This window comes from Theobroma cacao, chromosome 6 (genome assembly GCF_053813885.1).
Source record: "Theobroma cacao isolate CCN51 chromosome 6, ASM5381388v1, whole genome shotgun sequence".
Classification (NCBI taxonomy): domain Eukaryota; kingdom Viridiplantae; phylum Streptophyta; class Magnoliopsida; order Malvales; family Malvaceae; genus Theobroma; species Theobroma cacao.
In genome coordinates this window covers 4852044-4873295 of record NC_142644.1, presented here as the reverse complement: position 1 = coordinate 4873295, position 21252 = coordinate 4852044, and the positions used below count along the sequence as shown (strand labels likewise).

Genomic DNA, 21252 nt, shown 5'->3' with positions numbered 1-21252 from the left:
CAAATAACCGAAGCGATTAAAGCTAAATTTATAGGCAAGCTTAAAGTACCGTTTTCCTGCATATTAATTAATGAATATAATAGGACATGTCGTAAAGTCTTGTCGAATATTGGTCCCGGAACTTGGGCCAGGTCCTACCGGGAGAGCCATATTTACTGCAAAGACTTTCAAAGGACAGCCATATACTCGTCGCCATTTTGTGCCGAAACAGAATCTAAAATCAGACCAAGTCAAACTGCTGTCGACTGCAAAGACTATTTCATCGTACATACTTTTTCTTTGTAAATGAATGTTTTTGTCTTAAAGCCAATGATAATAATAATCTCCTTTGAAGGCCTGGTCTAGTCCAGAATATACTACTGCTACTACTGCATATTGTTTGTGTTGACTAGACAAAAATTCTGCTAGGAACGCGTTGACATGTCAACATTCCTACCAGAAAGTTGAACTCCACTGAAGGTTGAACTCTTAAATAGGATTTTATTATTGTTTTATCACATTTCACACGTGAAAAACTTATAGTGCTGAGTTCATGATTCCAAGATCAGAATTTTTTATTTCTTTTATAGCATGCATGATTTACTAGAAAGAATAGAATGAGAATAAAATAGAGGAAGAATAGTTATTATATAGATTGATTCATGAAAATGAAATAGAATAGTTATTATTACTTATTCCATTATTTAGTTAGCAGAAATAATTTTAAGAATGATTAAGAAATAATTGGTAAATGGTAAAAATATCTTTTATTAACATTTAAAGATTTTTTAATTAAAAAACAAAAAAAACTATGATGAGAAATAAATACTCTTTATTAAAATTAAAGAATTTATTTTGTTGAAAGATAAAAATATTCTGAGCAATAAAATCATAATAACTTTTACTATAATTAAATAATATTTTCATAAAAATACAAATATATTTTTATTATAATTTAATAATATTTTGTATTAGAAGATAATTAAATCTTTTATTATAATTAAATAATATTCAATATTAAAAGATAAAATATATTCTTCATTAAATTTAAATAATACTAAATAATATTCTTTATTACATTTATTATATTCAAATAATAATATCATGTAATATGCTTTATAATATTTATTATAGTGAAATAATATTAATATATTAAATAATATTTAAATATTTTCATTTCCCTTTTTTTGAAAATGAAGTAAAAAATTTTGTGTCTTTTGTGCTTTAGAGAGAGAAAAGGAGTGATGAAGAGAGAGAGAAAAATAGGTTTAGTATTTTTTATAAGGTAATTTTTTAAATTGTAAAAGGGTATATTTGTCTAATCAACTTATTTTCTTATTTCCAACAATTTGGAATAGTTATTACCAATGGGGGCCTTAGTAATGGCTATTCAAGCTTCTCTTGGAATGGTTATTTTGAAAAATAGTCATTCTATTGAACAAAATACAGTTTTATCTTAAGAATGAGAATAGGGGAGGAATGGCTATTTCACTCCCCCCAACCAAGCATGCTCTTATTATTTTATATCATTTATTATAAAATTAGTAATAAATGGTGGTTGAAATTACCTTTTATGATGGGACACATATATTTGTATAGATTTTTATTTATATTATCAACTGATAGATATCATGGAGTTCAATATGTTGGGGTACGTGTTCAACTTTTCCAATTGAGCAAAAGATTTTACTACAGCCTACATAACATGAGTCCTAAAAAGGGGAAAATTCAGAAGAACAAAGGCGATGGTTCTACACTAGTGCAGTGTGAATGTGAGCCAAATAAGGAAAGTAAGGTTATTCCAGATACGGTTGAGATAAAAAAAGTAAGGGAAATTTTCACAATAGGGAGCTTACTTGTTCAAACATTAAGAATGGTTGTTCAAGTTGGTGCGGAGGTAAATATAGAGGAAGTTTGCAAAGAGGTCAAGACAACAAGAATGAGAAGTTTTGGAAGCCATAAGAGAACCCTCGATAAACCGAGAATAGGGAGTAACAAATGGGGTGTAAAAGGAGCATGTTTTGAATAATCTTGAGATTAAAAACACAAAAGATTTGAGGGGGCACGTTAAGTGTTTAATAAAAGGCCTAGGTGCAATTTTAACTATAGGCAAAGATTCGAATTTCTGAATTAGGCTGGAGAAATTGAAACATGCTAGATGTAATAAAAGGTAGATAATGGGGGAATTAGGGAATGGATATGAACCAGTAGTTGTGACTAGCTCAGATAGGCTTAAATAAAGGAAATCTAAAAAGGTGGAATAATCTGTAAAAGGCAGTCAGTTAATCAGTATTACAAGTGAACCGTCCTTACAAAGAAGTTGATTGAGAAACTCAATTCATCGAATGTTACAAAGTCCAGTGTACGAGAGGTTAGAGATAAGCATTACCTCTTTATCAGATGAAGACATAGTGAATCGAAATAAGGTAATCAACGAAGAGGTAGTCTAGTCATGGGCTGTAACTAGGAGTTTAGGAGTCAGTTTGAACAAATTTGATGAAGTGGTGGTTAATGCCTTTGTAGTATTGGAAATGAAGGCTATACAAGTGAAATGACCCAAAAAGGGTTTTGATGGAGGTATGTTATGTGTGTTAGTTTTTTTCAATGAAGTTGCTCACTTGGAATATTATGGGTTTGGGAAGATGAGAGAATAAAAGGGCAATTAGGTTGGCAATCCAACAAGTAAAGCCTCGGGTGGTGCTTATCCAAGAGATTAAAATTCAAAATGTGGAAATTAGGTTGTTTGAGATGCTTTGGCCTAAGAATATGTGGAGGGTCGCCATATCAAAGTGGAAGAGAGGTCGGCTGGGCTTCTGACTATGCGGCAGGAAAACAAGTTCTTAGTAGAATATGTGGTGGAACATAAACATTTTCTGTTAATTATGGGTAAGGTCAATGGGATGGATAGCAAATGCGGTTTTGGAAATGTGTATGTGCCCAACGATAAGGGACATAGAAAGGAAGTGTGGAGGGAATTAGTTGAGGTAGTTGAGAGGTTTGATGTGCTATGATGCTTGGGTGAAGACTTTAATGCGATCAAAAATGAGAAGGAGAAGATCGATAGGAGTGATATTGACAGATTTTTAGCTCACTTCAAGGAATTTATTAACGAGATTGAGCTTTAAGATTTACCATTTTCCGGGGCTAAATTCACTTGGTGCAGTAATGGGAATGAGGTGGCTTTCAGCATATTAGACCGTCTTTTGATTGATTCAAGGCTTATTGTCAATTTTTGTACTTTTGTGCAAAGGTGTTTACCTCTTTCCCTTTCTGACCACAACCTAATCGTTTTAGGGCAAGTGGATCGTAATTGGGGACCTAAGCCTTTCTGTATCTTTAACTACTGGCTTGAAGAGCAAAGTTTCAAAGACTTAGTCATTGAGTACTAGGTCAATGATAGAAATAATGAGGGTTGTAATAGAGGAATATGGGGAAAGCTCAAAAGATTGAAACCTTTAATAAAAGAATGGCAAAGTAGGAACTTTAGAGAGTCACAAAGTATAATTAAAAAAATAAAGCATGAAATTCAAGCACTGAGCATGGACTGGCAAAACGAACCCAAAAATGTGAACTTGAGATAGAAAATTTTTGGTCTAAGGGTTGACCTATGGAAGGCTTACAAGGTGGAAGAAAATGAGTGACTTCAAAAGTCTAGGATCAAGTGGGCAATGGAATGTGACCATAATACAAAGTACTTTCATGCCATGGCGTTCGCAAGAAGAGGACAAAACTAGATTGAGAGATTGGTGGTGGGGGAGGAAGTCATCAAAGAGCCAAATGGCCTCAAAAATGAAATAAAAGGGCATTTTGTGAAAATTTATAGAAAGAGGCAAGTTCTTAGAATGACTGATATAGAGGGTTTTTTCCATAGATTAAGTGAGAAATCCAAGAATTTCCCAGAGAAGCCATTTTTAGAGGAAGAGGTGTGGGAAATTATTTATAGATGTGACGGTAATAAAGCTCCGGACTTAAACAGATATAATTTGAAATTTTTTAGGAGTCAATGGTAGGTGATGAAGGGTGAAGTTATGAATTTGATGGAGGAACTCTATTGCAGGGTCGAATTAGCCAGAGGCACTGATTTATCTTTCATCTCTTTTATCCCTAAGTGTGTAAATCCAACAAGGATAAATGAGTATAGACCGATCAGCCTTGTGGGGTGTATAAAATCGTTGCGAAGCTTCTAGCGAATAGAGTGAAGATGGTGATAGGATAAGTGATTGGGGTCTAGCAATTTGCATTCGTTAGTGGCAAACAGCTCACAGGCTCCTTTTTGATTGCTAATGAGATCATCGATATGCTTAAGAAAGAGAAAATAGGAGGGGAGGGTTACTTTTAAAAGTCAACTTCAAGAAAGCATATGACTGTGTCGATTGAGGGTTCTTGGACTTTGCAATGGAAAAGCTAAGCTTTAGGGAAAAATGGAAGAAGTGAATTAAGGTATGCATCTCTACTGCCTCGGCCTCGGTTCCAGTCAACAGGTCCTTACAGTACCTTTTAAATTGCAGAGAAGGCTAAGACAGAGTTGTCCATTTTCGCCCTTTTTTTTTCTTTTGACATGGTTGGGGAGGTTTTTAGCATATTGATGCGAAAGGCAGAAGAGATTAGGATATATAGTGGGATTAGCATAAAAGGGAGCAACCTAGCCATTTTTCACTTGCAGTTTGCAGATGATACTCTCATTTTTTGCAAACCAGATATTGAGGAACTTTTAAACGTTTGGAGGATTCTCCGTTACTTCCAAGTGATTTTCGGACTCAAAATCAATTTTCACAAGAGTAGTTTAAGTGGAGTTAGGGTGGATAGTGATTTAATGGAGAACTGGGCTACCTTAATCAACTGTAAAGTGGGAGAACTCTTGATGGAGTATCTTGGACTTTCGCTAAGCGCTAACTAGCAGTCATGTAAAATCTAAAAACTAATGATAGAGAGATTTGAGGCAAGATTGTCAAGATGGAAGTCAAAGGCTTTGTCCCTAGGAGGCAGAATCACTTTACTTCGATTCGTTCTATCTAGCTTTCCTATTTTTTTCATGCCACTTTTTAAAATACCTACCACTGTGAATAATGAAATTGATAAGATTCAGAGAAGGTTTTTATGGAGTGGCATCGCTACCAAAAGGAAATTTCACTTTGTTGATTGGGGGACCGTGTGTAACTATAGAGATAATGGTCAGGTAGGAATTATTGATCTTAAGGTGAAGAATTGTGCACTTCTTAACACGTGGATCTGAAGATTTAGTAAAGAGAAAAATAACTTGTGGAGGAAAGTGATTGTGTGCAAAAACGACAGCGACCTAAGTAACCTTCTTCCCATGGAACATAATAGTAGAAGATGTTCCAAAATGAGGTTTAATATCACTGTTCCCCTTTCCCCGACTAACAAATATTTTCTTCAAGTTACTTCAAATGTTGGTCTTATTGTAGGTGAAGTTCTAAAGAGATTTTAGGGTTGACAGTCTAAGACTTTAAATGAGGGTATCAAGGATGTACGCTCTTACTATCAACAAGAAGGGTAGAATCAAAGATTTCGGGAGATGACATAATAATGAATGGTTGTGAGATATTAGATTGAGGAGAGAATCTTTTGCTTGGGAACAAGAATAGTGGTAGCTACTCATAGACATCATCAAGAAATACCATATCAGTCAACATCTAGAAGATGAAGTTATTTGGAAACCAACACTTAGCAGCATCTATACTTTGAAATCCTTTTGCAAACTAATAACGGTAAGATATTGAAGGTACAATAATGTGTGGAAACTAGTCTGGGCTAATCTAACCCCATTCAAAGTGGAAGATCGAAAGGGTTCTTATAAGGCATTGGCATATGTCTTATTTTTTTGCAATTTCATAACATTTTTCACTTGGACTATCATCTTTTCCTACATGATAATATAACATGTTTTGTCTAATTTCTCGCAAGGTGTTTCATAGGTGGATCATAGAGTGGTTCAAATTTTTTAGCCAGGTGAAATGAATACAAAGAAAATGAAGAAAAAGTTACTTACGCGACTTATGATGGAAAGAGCTCTAAAAAAAATGATAGATTTTTTGAAGAAAAAAGATTGATGATAAGCTTTTTGAAGAAAAAGGTGTTTTCTCGAGTTGGTATTATTGATGGTATGACTATCTCCACACTTTTAAAACATAATGTTAAACTTACTCCAATAAATGGTAGTCCTCTTACCGATCCTACTTTATATCATCAACTAGTTGAGAGTTTGCTTTATCTTACAATGACTCAACCTAATATTGCTTATGCTGTTAATTTAGTTTGCTAATTTATGGCTACTCCTCGATCATTTCATTTTTCAGCAGTTTTACGTATTTTGCGCTATATCAAAGGCACATTATTTCATGGATTTCACTTCTCTGCACACTTTTCTCTAATTTTATTTGGGTATTCTGAGGTTGATTGGGCAGGTGATCCTACAGATTGTCATTCAACTATAACTTATTATTTCTTTTTGAGTGATTCTTTAATTTCTCAATGAAGCAAGAAACAAACTGTAATAGCCCGTTCAAGCACCGAATCTGAATATTGTGCTTTTGCGTATACTACTTTAAAGTTGCTTTGGCTTTGTCGATTATTAAAAGATATGGGAATTGCCCAAACATCTGTCACTTTCCTCCACTGTGACAACCATGTGCTATACATATTTCTCACAATGATGTGTTTTTTAAGCACACCAAACATATTCATATTGATTGTCATTTTGTGTGTCATCATGTAAAACAAGGGACTATTCATGTTGCTTTTGCGACTTGCTCAAATCAGACTACTAATATCTTTACCAAGACTTATCTTCCTAATCGATTTCAAGATTTAGTTTTCAAACTCAAAGTGGTCTAGTTTGAGGGGAGTGTTAAGATAATTATATAGAATGTTAGAGTTGTAATGCAGTACTTTTTACCTAATTAGAATACAATATTTAGTTAAAAGTTATAAAACAATACTGTAGTTAATTTGAGTTAGATTATGAATAGGATTAGCTTTATATATATATATATATATATATATATATATATATATATATATATATATATATATTTTTTTTTTTTTTTTACTTTTATAACAAGATAGTTTCATATAATACAAGATTTTCTCTTTTTCTAACATAGTATTAGAGCAGTTGTTTTAGTCACTATCAAAGCAACCACTCACCTTATTGAAATCGCAAGCAATTATTGAAACCACAAGTTGTGAATCGACAATTGCTTTGCTCATACTTTTGGTGGCTTTCCTCTCTATATTATGTCTTGAAAAAGTAGGCAATATATATATATATATATATATATATATATATATATATATATATATATATATAAAGATGTCCCTTTATGATGCTTTTTATTTTCAATTTATTAGACCACCATTTTTAGTAACACATGACAAGGTCAACAACCCTTTGCTTTCTAATATTATTTGAAAATGTATTTCTTTGAATTATACACTACAAAGAAATCAAGCACCCATCAAAATGCAATATATAGTACAAAACTAAGGGATTGCTTTATGCTATTGTAATTTGAGCAATCGGTAATGGTATCTATCAAATGCAACACTTTCTTAAAAGACCTCGAACAATTTGTTTGCTCATTAATCCTAAGAAAACAAATATGATCTTCAGAATTGCATTTCTTAACAAATTTATAAGATCAAAAAGGGTCTTGTGAGGCATAGACAAGTCTCTTATTTATTTTGCAACTTCACTACATTCTTCACTTAGACTGTCATCTTTGGCTAATTGATAATATAACATTTTCTGTCTAAGTTCTAGTAGGGTGCTTCATAGGTGGATCGTAGAGTGCTTCAAATTCTTCAGCCAGGTGAAATGAATACAAAGAAAATGAAGAAAAAGTTGATTACGGGACTTATGATGGAAATAACTTTGAAAAAAAAAATGATAGGCTCTTTGAAGAAATAAGTTTGATGATAGGTTCTTTGAAGAAAAAGTTGCTTTCTTGAGCTAGTATTGCTAATAATAGGATTGCCTCCACTCCTTTGGAGCATAATGCTAACTTACTCCAATATATAGTACTCCTCTTATTGATCCTACTTTATATTGTCAACTAGTTGGGAGTTTTATCCGTCTCATAGTGACTCGACCTAATATTGCTTATGTTGTCCATTTAGTTAGCAAATTTATAACAGCTCCTTGATCATCTCATTTTTAAGTATTTCTATGTATTTGTGCTATATTAAAGGCACACTATTTGTTGGACTTCACTAATCTGCACACTTTTCTCTAATTTTATTTGGGTCTTCTAATGTTGACTGGGCATGTCATCTTATAGATTGTCGTTCAACTACAAGTTATTGTTTCTTTTTGGGTAATTCTCTAGTTTCTTCGCAAAACAAAGAAACAAACTATAACAACCCATTCAAGCACTGAATTGGAATATCATGCTCTGCAAATACTACTTAGAGTTATTTTGGTTTCTTCGATTATTAAAAGATATGGGCATTACCTAGACTTCTACCACTATCATTCACTGTGACAACTATAATGCTATACAAATTTCTCACAACGATGTGTTTCATAAGTGCAAGGAGCTTATTAATATTGATTGTCATTTTGTGCATCATCATGTAATGCAGGGGACTATTCATCTTGCTTCCTTGACCTCTTTAAATCAGGCTACTGATATCTTTACTAAGATTTATCTTCCTAGTCGATTTTAAAACTTAGTTTCCAAATTCAAGTTAGCATGTAGAAGCCTACCTTGAGTTTGAGGAGAAACGTTAAGATAATTGTATAGAATATTTAAAGTTGTAATACAATGCTATTACCTAGTTAGAATATAATATCTAGTCAAGAGTTATACTATGATATTGTTAGTTAATTTGAGTTATATATATAGATATATATAACATTTACTTTTGTAACAAGATAGTTTTATATAATACAAGATTTTCTCTTTTTCTAATAAAATTGATTTCATCTTTTAAATTATTTATTTAGTTTCACTTGTAGTTAAAAACTTCCAAACGTACTCCAACTTTCTTTCTTGCATATCCCCTTTTTTGTGTTTCACCAACACTCACATACACCACTTTCATATACTCTATTCATTCATTTTTTTTGTCAATCTCTTTTAAATTATGTTTTCTTTTATTTCTTTGAAACTTATTACTCTTTTTTTTTTTACATTTCATATTTAGTTTTGATATTTTTTATTTTTTTGATATTAAAATCAAGAAAATATCACATTTATTAAAAGAATTTTAAAATTTTAATACAAAGTATATTCAAATCTATAGAAGGTTCTTTTGATAAAGAAAGAGATAGTGTTGCAACAAGTATGTAATCAATGTATGCCATTCCCTTATGATGTTCCAATGGAGAAAGCAATAGAAAAATGCAGTAATGTACTTTAGGTTGGTAAAAATAAAAATAAAAAGCTCACAGAAAAAATATTTTAGATGAGATCATCATTACTATTATCATATTCTTAATTTAATTACAAGAATATTATTGGTTAGACATTTAATTATTTCTTTTTGTTGAATATTGAAGTAGCTCTTTTTCTAATATGCCAAAACATGTTTTTTCTATGTAAAGAAACTATATTAATTTTCATTTAATACAAAGGCATATATTGAGTTACAATATTTGTGAAGATTGTACAAATATGTATATAATTAAAGCAATACATATGCACCAATTTACTATATAAATATATATTTATTGAAATTAAGCCAATAAGATTGTGAAAAGACAAGTAAATATTGATGCATTAGGAATAATAAATTTGAATTCTTGAATATATTTTGTTCAAAATGAAGCTCAAGTTGAGCATCTAAAACAAAAACTTATACAAGAAAATCATGAAAAAAAATAATTTTTTTGAGATTTTTTACGATCCATCCAATTTAAAAATAATTAGTAATAGGTGGGCAGCCTCCTTAAAAAAATCGAAGATACTTTTTTCTTCTGAAGCAATAATGATGAGTATATTCAAAAGTAACCAGATATAATCCCGCGTTATGCAACGGATGTATAAATTTTAATAAACAACTCAAATCATGAACTGTGAATCATAAACATCACATGGAACAATGACATCAACAAAATGTTGACACAAAGTCTTTAATTCGCCATCAAATCCAACAATTGAATGTAAGAAAACATCTCTACGTCTCATAAGAATAGAACATTGATCATTAACATTCTTGACATCCATATTTATCTCTCAAAAACTCTAAATGAGTGTTCATGAATGGAGAACATGTAGCAAATTAGGTAAGATGAAGAGTAAAGAAAACAGTACAAAAGGTGAAATACATGTTAGTTAAAATCCTACTACGCAAGTATACATATCGAATAGATAGTATATAAGCAAGCAGAGTATCAATCCCTCAGAGAATTGATTTAAAGTTTTACTAAGTACTAAAATTAGAATAACTTAATCTTATTCAAACACTCAAAATTAATTGATCAACTAAACTAATTAACTAAAATTTAAACCAACAAGAAAAATAAAAAATAATAATAACTAAAGAAAATATCAAATCAAACAAGCTTAGGATTACAATATCCCTCACACTTCATCTAAATCTTACCTCTCTTCCTTAACTTATTTTAATGGGTTGAATTGCTAACCTAGAGTCCTAAATTATTTATAAAGGTCTCCCGACTCATCTTATAAACATATCTATTTTAACCAAAACACTATATCTCTATGTGAATTGAAATTAAAACAAACTCATTAAGTTCAGGCTCTAATCTGGCTACATATGGCTTATAAGTATATCCCTATCTTATACACAAATCAATTAATATAATCATATGTTATCCCAATTTTAGTCTACTCTAAACTCCATTTCCCAAGTTTGTTTAGGTTCTTAGATCAATTTAATTGGTGGCCAAGCAATTAAAAGCATTAAGAACAAATTAGAATAAACAATTCAAATCCCATTAAAAATAAGTAAGAAAGAGATTAAAAACTTAGATTAGATGTGAGTTCAATTGCAATCCCAAAAAAAGAAAATTAGCTCCTCATAATTGCAAAATAAAATAACATTGTATAAAATTCAACCATTGCAAGTAACAAGAACAATAAAAGCTAAGGAAGAAAATAAAACAATATTTGCCGCCTTGATCTCCAAGTTTTAGCCTCAACTTCTAGCTTCTTGAATCTCCAAAAAGTTCTTTTCCTAATGCTGTTAAGCATATCTTATTTTTACTAATAAGCTTAACTTAAAGTTTTTTAAGCTGACCTAGGGTTTCATTCGACTTAAAAGTGTAATGAGAGGCCCAAAAAATCAATTGTCAATCTTTACAATTTTTCATTCCCGGCACAATAAGTCCAGCCATTGTCCAACTCAATTTTATCTATCTTAGAGGCAGAATTGGGTAAATTAATCTTTATAAACGTTGTAGCTCTATCTCTTAGCTTTCCAATGGTCTAAGAATCGCATCATTTGGAGTTCTGTAGCTCTAGATATGACTAAAATACTGAAATATATGCAAGTAGATTCTAAGTCTTTCACCACTTTACTTTCAAAAATTAAGTCCAATCACTTTTAATCCTTCAAAAAATATAAAAACTAATAAATAATAACCAAATTAAAAGGAATAACATAAAATTAAAATAACTCACTTAAAAATAAACTAATTATAAAAACAACTAAAAATAAATAAATTATAATTAAAAATTGAAAACTTAACTAATATTTAATAACAAAATTAGAATAAAATAATTCTATAAAATAGAATTATCAATACTACAACAGAGTTAAATACATAAAGAATATGTAACAAATAAATTTCAAAGCAGTCCACCCAAATGAGGCCATAGAGTAGAAAATTGAAAAGTAAATTATTGATTCTACATATAGATAAGGGAACTCAATAGCAACCTGCAAAGAAAATGGAATGTATCAGTTAACTTCTAGAAAATTAAAAGGCATGGAGGTAAACCCTAAACCCTACTTTTTGAGTTAATTTTTGACATACAAAATAACAAAATTCAACATCTAAACATGCCTTAATCTTAATTAAGCTGGGGTTAAGAGCATGGCAAACAATGTAAAGTACAAATTACAGAATATTTTTATAATTCTCTTCTGCTACAATTGAGAGGAAAAATTTGGCCAAAAAACAGACATCTATTTCAAACTTATCAGTGATAAAGTTTGACCACTATCAATCATAACTAAATCCCATAGCATTTGATCTTGGTGAAAACAACTCATCTACCATAGTCCCCAAAGTAATAAAAACTTAAGCAACAAGCTATAACTCCAAGGAATTTGCATGAACTAAAATAAATTAAAACAGACTTACAAGCATTTGGTTAAACAAAACAATCAACAAATAGTACCATAAACATTTGATCTGTACTATAGATCCTGTGAACATTTGTAAAGATTCTCAAATATTATTCTTTTAACTCATTGAACATAAAAAAATATAAATCCGAAAACCACTAATTAACCAAACTTTGTAATTAACATCAACTAAAAACTTACAGTGAAGCAAAATAAATTAGAATTAAAATGAATAATACCTTCAGCAAAACCAACACTTTGTTAACATCTTCACCAACCAACCTCTTCTTCAAATCATCACAATACGTCAAAACCACCATTTCCACATAAACCTCCACATCATCACATTCACTGATTTCCACTGTCTGATAAACTCCTTTTTTTTCTCCTTTGACTCAACTTCTCAGCAAAGAACCTATTTTTCTCAAACAAAACTCTTATGTGCACACCCATTGACACTTTATAGCCATCTCTGGAGACTACTGTGAGCCTCACATCACTTGATCCCAACCCCCAGTTGTTAAAGCTACAAATTTTGAGTTCAATAAAGAATTAAACAATATATTCAAAATATTATATTATGATAAAATCATCAATAAAGTCTTAAATATAAAACATTTAATCAATTACGAATTTCATAATATAAAAACAAATAAAAATATATAATTAATATTATTGTTAATGTAAGTGTTGAAATTAATTTAATTTTTTACGGGTATGACCTATGGATGGACAACCTTAGCCATGCCAAAACTAGCAGCAGATGTAATGGCACCAATGAAAGCAGTTTGGAAAGCACTTTTTACGGGTTTGTTGCCGGTGAAGTAACCCTTGGCTTAGCAGAAGAACAGGAATGCCGCTAGGATCACTAATGCAGCCACAGCATCCCTAGCTCTTGGAAAGAACATATAAGGAAGGTGTGGCACCAATCCACCCAAATGTAAGCAATAGCAACGGTGAATGCACTCTGTAATGCTCTTCTTGGTTTCTAGCAATAGCAATGGTGAATGCGGTCTGTAATGCTCTTCTTGGTTTCTAGCAATAGCAATGGTGAATGCGGTCTGTAATGCTCTTCTTGGTTTCTGGCTTCTCTAATCCCAGCTCAAACCTGCATTTACCAGCAGTGTTTTTCAATTGTTGCCTATATATGTATGTATGTCGATTTTGTTAAAACGATGGGGGACAGGGAAGCTTGACGGGTAGTGAATGAATCTCACTCCAGAATCAGACAACTACTCGCTTATTCTTAATCATCGTTGCTTGAATGGCAGGCAACCCCAATATGTTGTAACCATCGTATCAGTTAAACACACAACTTGCGCATGCAAAGGCCATGGAGTGATTGCGAAAGCAGCCTGGATGATAAAGATGGCAACAATTCATGCAAACCCCCCAAAAGGAAACATAAAAAAAAAAAGATAGTGATAGTTTAACTGTTTCTACTATTCACATTGTTACAATTAACTTTTTAGTCAAATATGCAGAGATACTGCTTTATTGTAAATACCCAAGTATATCTTTCCATTATATAATAATTTTGCTTTAATTACAATGACATATAGTACTTAGACAGGAACAAAGGTCCTCAAAACTAAGCAGCTGCCTTTACTTTTCAATAAACCAATGGAGATGAAGAATGAATATTTTAGGATTGGATCAATATCTGACAAGTGCCCCAAGAAATAAATCTATGTAAGAACAATGTTGAAATCTTTGTAACGAAGAAAAGATTTTGTTTTGTTTGAATATTAAGGCCCAAGTTGAATGCCACCACCCTTGCCTCCGGATCACATGGGCTTCGTCTCCATATGGAAAAGGGAAACCAGCTTTTTATTTCAAACGCAAATTTGGCGCGTTATTTTGATTTTGCGGAGTGACAGTGGAGCCATTCAAATTTGTCAAAGTCTAGTAATGTTGACTCTGTGTTCATTCTCAGGAAACAAAACACTTGTTTCATTTTCTGGCTCAGCCAGTGAAGGCCCGCACCAAGATTTGTAAGTATTTTAATGTGTGTTTTGACCTAATAATAAGGATTGAGAATGGATTTGTTGAAATAGGACTTGCATTGAAAACCATATCAGTGCATGCTATTAACCTTAGGTTACGTTTTGTTGACGGAATAGACAGAAATAGAATAAAATGGTTATTATATAAGAATAGAATAAAATAGTTATTATTTTGTTTGCTATGACAAATGAAATAAGACAAAAATAATTATTATGACTTATTATAGTGTTTGGTTGATAACAATAACTTTGGAATAAAAAAGGAATAAAAAATAAAAAGAAAAAAATACCGTTTATTATTTATATGACTATTTATTTTTATTAGATTTTTTAAATATTAATAATCTAGAATTTAATTAAAATATTAATAATTAATAATTTAAATATTAATATTTATTTATAATTTAATCATTAATAATTTATTTAATTTAAATATTATTATGATTAATTATTTAAAATATTTATAATTTATAATTTAAATATTAATCTTTTAATTATAATTTAATAATTAATATTTTCAAATATTAATATTTAATTGATAATTTAAATGTTATTATGATTTTTTATTTTATTTTATTTTATTTTTAAACATTAATAATTTATAATTAATTTGAAATCCTAATAATTGATCAGTTAAATATTAATATTTTATTTATAATTTAGATGATATTATGATTAAAATATTAATACTTTTAATCAATTTTTAATTTTAAAATATATATTTATAATATATTATTATAAATTTAAACTTTTTTCTTTTCATAATAATATTAATAATTAATCATTTAAATATTAATATTTTTTTTATAATTTAATCATTAACATTTGAAAATATTAATATTTTATTTATTATGATTAAAATATAAATAATTTTAATTAATTTTTAAAATTAAAATGTTATTTTTCATAATATATAATTGATCATTTAAACTTTTTTCTTTTTTATAATAATATTAATAATTGATAATTTAAATATTAATATTTTATATATAATTTAATCATTAATGTTTTAAAATACTAATATTTTATTTATAATTTAAACATTATTATGGTTCAAATATTAATAATTTTCATTAATTTTTAAAATTCAAATATTATTTTTTATAATATATAATATGTAATTTTTTAAACTTATAAAAGACATTTTAGTCTTTATAATTTTTTGAGGTTATTCCTTAACTAAGGAATAGCTAATACCATGGGGGGTGTTGGTTTTAGCTATTCCTTAGTTTTAACTTATTTTGAGGAAAAGCCATTCAAGAGCAATGGCTATTCCTTGAAGCATGTAAGAACCAAACAAAAGAATATATGTTCTTTAGGAATAGAGGGGGAATGGCTTAGCCATTCCTCCAACCAAACATGCTATTAAGGTCATATGTGACCATTTTGTGTTAAAACAGCTTGATTCTTATCATATTATGATAGCTATGCATCTAATGAATGACTTATTTAATGATTAGTATGTATTCTTGTGCCTTATACTGATCTAAGCTTACTAGTTAAGTTTGCTATGTATTAAAAACTAAGTCAATGAATATCAAAAAATCCAACTTCTGTTATTCCAATAAACACTCTTTCACTTGCTTTGCTTTCATACTCTTCATAATTTTGACAAAACACAACAAGACTTATTTCATCATGAAATCAAACCAAGCCTGAGGCCTTTTCCTAAGAGCGTTGACAATAGGTGCATATTCATGGGGCTTTGTCCCATACTCCGCCAGTATTTCAGCCACCTTCGCCACCTTTGCATTTTCAAAACAAACCCATTGATTCGCAAGCGCATGTCATCCTTAACTTAATCAAACAAACCAAAAAGGAAATCAGAAGGCTCAAATTGACTTAATTGGTTACCTGTATTAGGCACAGTGATGATGAAAAAACCCTTAAGCGACAAAAGTGGGGGAAAAAAGAAGAAAGAAAGATAAGGAAGATATTAAAAGTAAATAAATAAAGAAATTTTATGATTCCAAAAGTATTAATTTATAGAAATTTTACTATAGTTATCAGTAGGTTATCTTCTCCCTTTAAGCAAAAGGGTGATCCAATCCTAGGCCTGCTTTTGTAGGTTGTCTATACCTCTATAATATATATAATTTGAATGCTATTTAAATAATTTATTGATTTAAATTTAGGTAAAGTCAAGATAGATTGAGATTGTGATGAGAAGTTCAAATTCATATACTTTAGTTTTTATTTAAAAATAAAAAATAAGATTTTGTTGTGATTTTTTAAAACTTATGTTTAGTTTACAAAAGGTCATCAATTAAAGATTTGAAGCTAAATATGAAGAGGACAACAGTTATTTCACTGTTGAGACAGAATTGGTTGCATAATCCCAAACTATTTCTGCTCAAGTTAGCAAGCAGCAATTTTACCCCCGTAAATACAGGAGGTTGGCAAGTTCTCCAAACTGAAAGCAACCAATGATTTTGCCGCAGAATGATGCAAGGACACTGGACACAAGGAACTTCTCAAATTCCCAGCAAAATTTTTCCCATGTTTCACAAGGATTTAATCCTAGTAATTTGCACTTTTTAATCACTGAAAAACATGTCAACTCTTTTCCTTTCAAGAGACCAAAGGAAAATTTATATGCACCACTGAAATATCATCTGCAGCACCACACAAACAACACTAAAATGTCAACTGTGGACCCTGAAACATTACTAGAAGTTGCAGCTACAGTAAACATTCAGAAAAAAATGTCAACTCTCTGCCCCTCTCTCTTATGCATATCCAGTGCTTCCATGACATGATATTCCATTAGCTTAGATTTAAGTTGCTTGATGTCCTACTCAATAATGAAAGCAATCAAATCGATTCCATTTGTAGCAATTTTTTTCTGCCCTTTCAATGGCTATCCCTTGGGTTGAAAATCTACTCAATGTTCCAAATCCCTACCAGCTATAATGAGAAAGTTCAGAAAAGCATGCTAGTCCACCTACAAATCATTGTCCCCATTGAAATTTCCCTCACTAAAAATCTCTTTCCACCTTCGCTTGAACCACTTCAAAAGAAATCATACTCCCTTCTCTCTCTCTTGGTTGCAACTTCACCAATCCCCAACTTTTATTATATTATTATTTTTGTTACTATTATGAAGCAAGATGAAGGTAGGAGAAGAAAGAGAAGGTGACTCTTACAAAGGGAAGTTTCTTATGCACTTGCCTGGTAGGCAGCGGCAATATATTCATCATGGCATTCATTCGATTATTTTTTATTCTTCTACTCCGACATTTGGTGTCTGTATCTAGCAATGCGGATTCAGCTTACCATCATCACCGCCACCATTCTTTGCTCAACGACAAGGCTGCACTTCTGGAATTCAAGAGGTCAATATTTGATCCAAAGTCCACGCTTTCTAACTGGGAAAAGGCTGTTCCTGTTTGCAACTTCACTGGTGTCACATGTGACAAGCGCTACCACCGTGTGTCACAAATCAACCTGTGTAGCTTTGGACTTGTGGGAAAGATTTCGCCCTTCATTTCAAATCTCACTGGCCTTCGAGTCTTAAACCTTTTTGAAAATCACTTCTTCGGCACCATTCCGCCACAACTTTCCTCCCTCCAACACCTCCGTACTCTCATGCTAGATAGCAATAACTTAAATGGTCCAATACCAAACAGTTTCGCCCTCTTGACCAACCTCACTTTATTTTCTGTTCAAAATAACAGTTTGACAGGTCCCCTGCCGCCCTCTTTTTTCTCCAACTGGACTCAGTTAAAAAATATAGATCTCTCTTTCAACTTCTTCACAGGTCAAATTCCAGCAGAAATCGGAAATTGTGCAAATTTATGGACCCTCAATTTATACAACAATCAATTTACAGGACAACTTCCTGCCTCCTTAACCAATGCTTCACTGTATAATCTAGATGTGGAGTACAATCTTCTTTCAGGGGAAGTGCCTTCGGATTTAGTGCGGAAGCTGCCTAAGCTTCTCTTTCTTCATTTATCATATAACAAAATGACCAGTCATGATAACAACACCAATCTCTATCCGTTCTTCGCTACATTGCGAAATTGCACTCATTTGAAGGAGCTTGAATTGGCTGGCATGGGCCTTGGAGGAAGATTGCCTAGCTCCATTGGCCATCCTACTCTACAGCGTCTAGAATTGCAAGAAAATCGCATCTTCGGATCCATACCTCCAGAAATAGGAAATCTTTCGAGTCTTTCAATGCTGAATTTGACATCCAATCTTCTAAACGGGACAATTTCAGAAGAGATCGGTCGATTGTCAATGTTGGAACAGCTTGTTTTGTCCCACAACTTTTTCAACATCACAATTCCAGTAGAATTAGCGAAACTCCATCTTGGTCTGCTCGATCTATCAAACAACAACTTTCATGGAGAAATTCCGGGCAGCCTAGGTGATTTGCCTCTGCTTAATTCTTTGTTTCTCAATAACAACCTCCTTTCAGGATCAATACCACCAAAACTACTAAAATGCACAAACCTGTACAGGTTTGATCTGTCCTACAATAAATTAACAGGGAGAATCCCTCGGGAAATATCAGAGCTACGTGAAATCAGAATATTTATAAATTTTTCACACAATCTTCTTGAAGGGCCTTTACCAATTGAGATCAGCAAGCTGGACAAAGTTCAAGAAATGGATCTTTCATCGAACAACCTCAGTGGGAATATCTTCCCCCAGATATCAAGCTGTACGGCAGTGCAGAGGATAGATTTCTCACACAATGCTCTTGAAGGGCAGCTTCCAGATTCTCTAGGTGATCTGAGGAACCTCGAGTCGTTTGATGTGTCAAGCAACAAAATATCTGGAATGATACCAAAGAGCCTGAGCAACATTAATCTCACATTTCTGAATCTTTCTTTTAACAACTTTGAAGGAATGATTCCCTCTGGTGGCATCTTCAATTCAGCTACAAATATGTCATTTTTAGGCAATCCTCGTCTATGTGGAGCAGCTTCAAGTACACCCATTTGCCCTCGAAATAAACACTGGTTTCGATCACGTATGTTCCTGATTTTTATCATAGTCATAGTTGTGTCAGTGCTTTTATCTGCAGTATGCTTTATGATTGGAATCCGCCGTGTTAAACTAATGGTTTCTTCGAGGAAAACTGAAAGATCAAGCAAGCCACCAACACCAGAAATAATGCACAACTTCCCCAGAATCACTTACAGAGAACTGTCAGAGGCCACTGGAGGATTTGATGACCACAAATTAATTGGAACCGGTAGCTATGGACGTGTTTACAGAGGAGTTCTTCAAGATGGGACAAGCATTGCTGTAAAGGTGTTACATTTGCAGACTGGAAATTCAACCAAAAGTTTCAATAGAGAATGCCAAGTTCTGAAGAGGATTAGGCACAGAAACCTCATTCGGATTATAACAGCATGTAGTTTACCTGATTTCAAGGCTTTGGTTCTTCCTTATATGGCAAATGGAAGCTTGGAGAGCCGTCTCTATCCACATTCTGAGTCAGGTTTGGGTTCAGGCTCCTCGGATTTGAGTCTAATTCAGAGAGTGAGCATTTGCAGTGACATTGCAGAAGGGATGGCCTATCTGCATCACCATTCTCCGGTTAGAGTCATACACTGTGATCTAAAGCCCAGCAATGTTCTTCTAAATGATGACATGACAGCACTTGTTTCGGACTTTGGGATTGCAAGGCTGGTTATGACAGTAGGAGCTGGTAACGGAGCTGGGACTGTAGAGAACATGGGAACATCTACTGCAAATATGTTATATGGATCCATCGGTTACATTGCACCAGGTATTGATTCCTCCTTTTTGTATCTAGACTTGATGTTAGAATAAACCAAAATAAACAATGGCAGAAGCTGAAGAAGAAGAAGATTTTTTTAAAAAAACTTAACTTGATATTCACGAAAGGCAAACTGCGAAATAGTCAACGAGATCAGTTTTTTTTTCTTCTCCGTCCACGAGATCAGTTTGTTTACGGTGAAAGCATCATCATCTCTAATCTCCTACATGAACCAATTTTAAGTCATTTCTTGGAATCTAAACAATTCATATCTTCATCCCAAATTTCAGACCATTTCATCATAAAACTACAAGAAAAACATTAAAATAGCACACTCCACCGTACGTAAGCCTTGTTCGCATGTCAAATTATCATTTCTCTACATGTTTCACATATCAGTACCAGAGGTATTGTACACATTGTACCTTTTTTTTTTTAAGTAGAAAACTGTTTCAGTCTTTTTGGGGAGGTTTTCTTTTTCCTTTTTTTTTTTTAAAAAAATGGTTCCTTAAATTCAAGCTGATACATGTAACTCATTCAATTGTATACTGCAGAGTATGGATTTGGATGCAATACATCTATCAGAGGAGATGTATACAGCTTTGGAGTTTTAGTTCTTGAGATGGTGACCAGAAAACGACCAACTGATGAAATGTTCGTTGGTGGTTTAAACCTGCACAGATGGGTGAAGAGTCACTACCCTGGAAGAGTAGAAAAAGTGGTTGACTTATCTTTGATCAGAGCTTCAAGGGATCAGTCCCCTGAAGTGACAAGGATGTGGGAAGTTGCAATTGCAGAATTGATTGAATTGGGTATTCTTTGCACTCAGGAAACTCCCTTTACTAGGCCTACCATGCTTGACGTTGCTGATGACCTAGACCGCCTTAAAAGATACCTTAATGGGGATACTACTGTGACATTCGCCTCATCTCTAGGAATTTCTTCTTCCACTCTAAGTGATGACTAATAGCTTTTCAATTTGTTGTACATAGACCACATTTTACTGTTGCTATTTTGGAAAGTTTCAAATGGAATCAATCAGAAGGGTGATCAAAGATGGTTTGAGAATACTATCTAACGGCTACAACACAACTATAGATTTTTGGGGCGATTATTTTAGCCTTAAAAGATAAAATATTTTTGAAAATAACTTTTTTTTAATTTTAATTATTTTTAGTTAAGAAAAAAGATTTTTTAATAAAGTTGCCTCTCATATATCTTTTTCATATTCAAATGCACGTGTTGAAA

The 21252-nt window shown here is 32.1% G+C and overlaps 1 protein-coding gene across 1 annotated transcript; it reads left to right on the top strand.

Annotated features, from left to right (window-relative positions):
• The first annotated feature begins 17372 nt into the window (after nucleotides 1-17372).
• Nucleotides 17373-21075, top strand: LOC18595473 (putative leucine-rich repeat receptor-like serine/threonine-protein kinase At2g24130). Its single transcript, XM_007023433.3, has 2 exons — nucleotides 17373-20013; nucleotides 20559-21075. The coding sequence occupies exons 1-2, from the start codon at nucleotides 17463-17465 to the stop codon at nucleotides 20969-20971; spliced, it is 2964 nt and encodes a 987-aa protein (XP_007023495.3). The 5' UTR covers nucleotides 17373-17462; the 3' UTR covers nucleotides 20972-21075.
• The last annotated feature ends 177 nt before the right edge of the window (nucleotides 21076-21252 follow it).

Coding starts and splice junctions, on each gene's coding strand:
- LOC18595473 (XM_007023433.3), top strand. CDS start 17,463: ATGGCATTCATTCGATTATTTTTTATTCTTCTACTCCGACATTTGGTG. Junction 20,014..20,558: donor CATCGGTTACATTGCACCAG/GTATTGATTCCT, acceptor TGTATACTGCAG/AGTATGGATTTGGATGCAAT.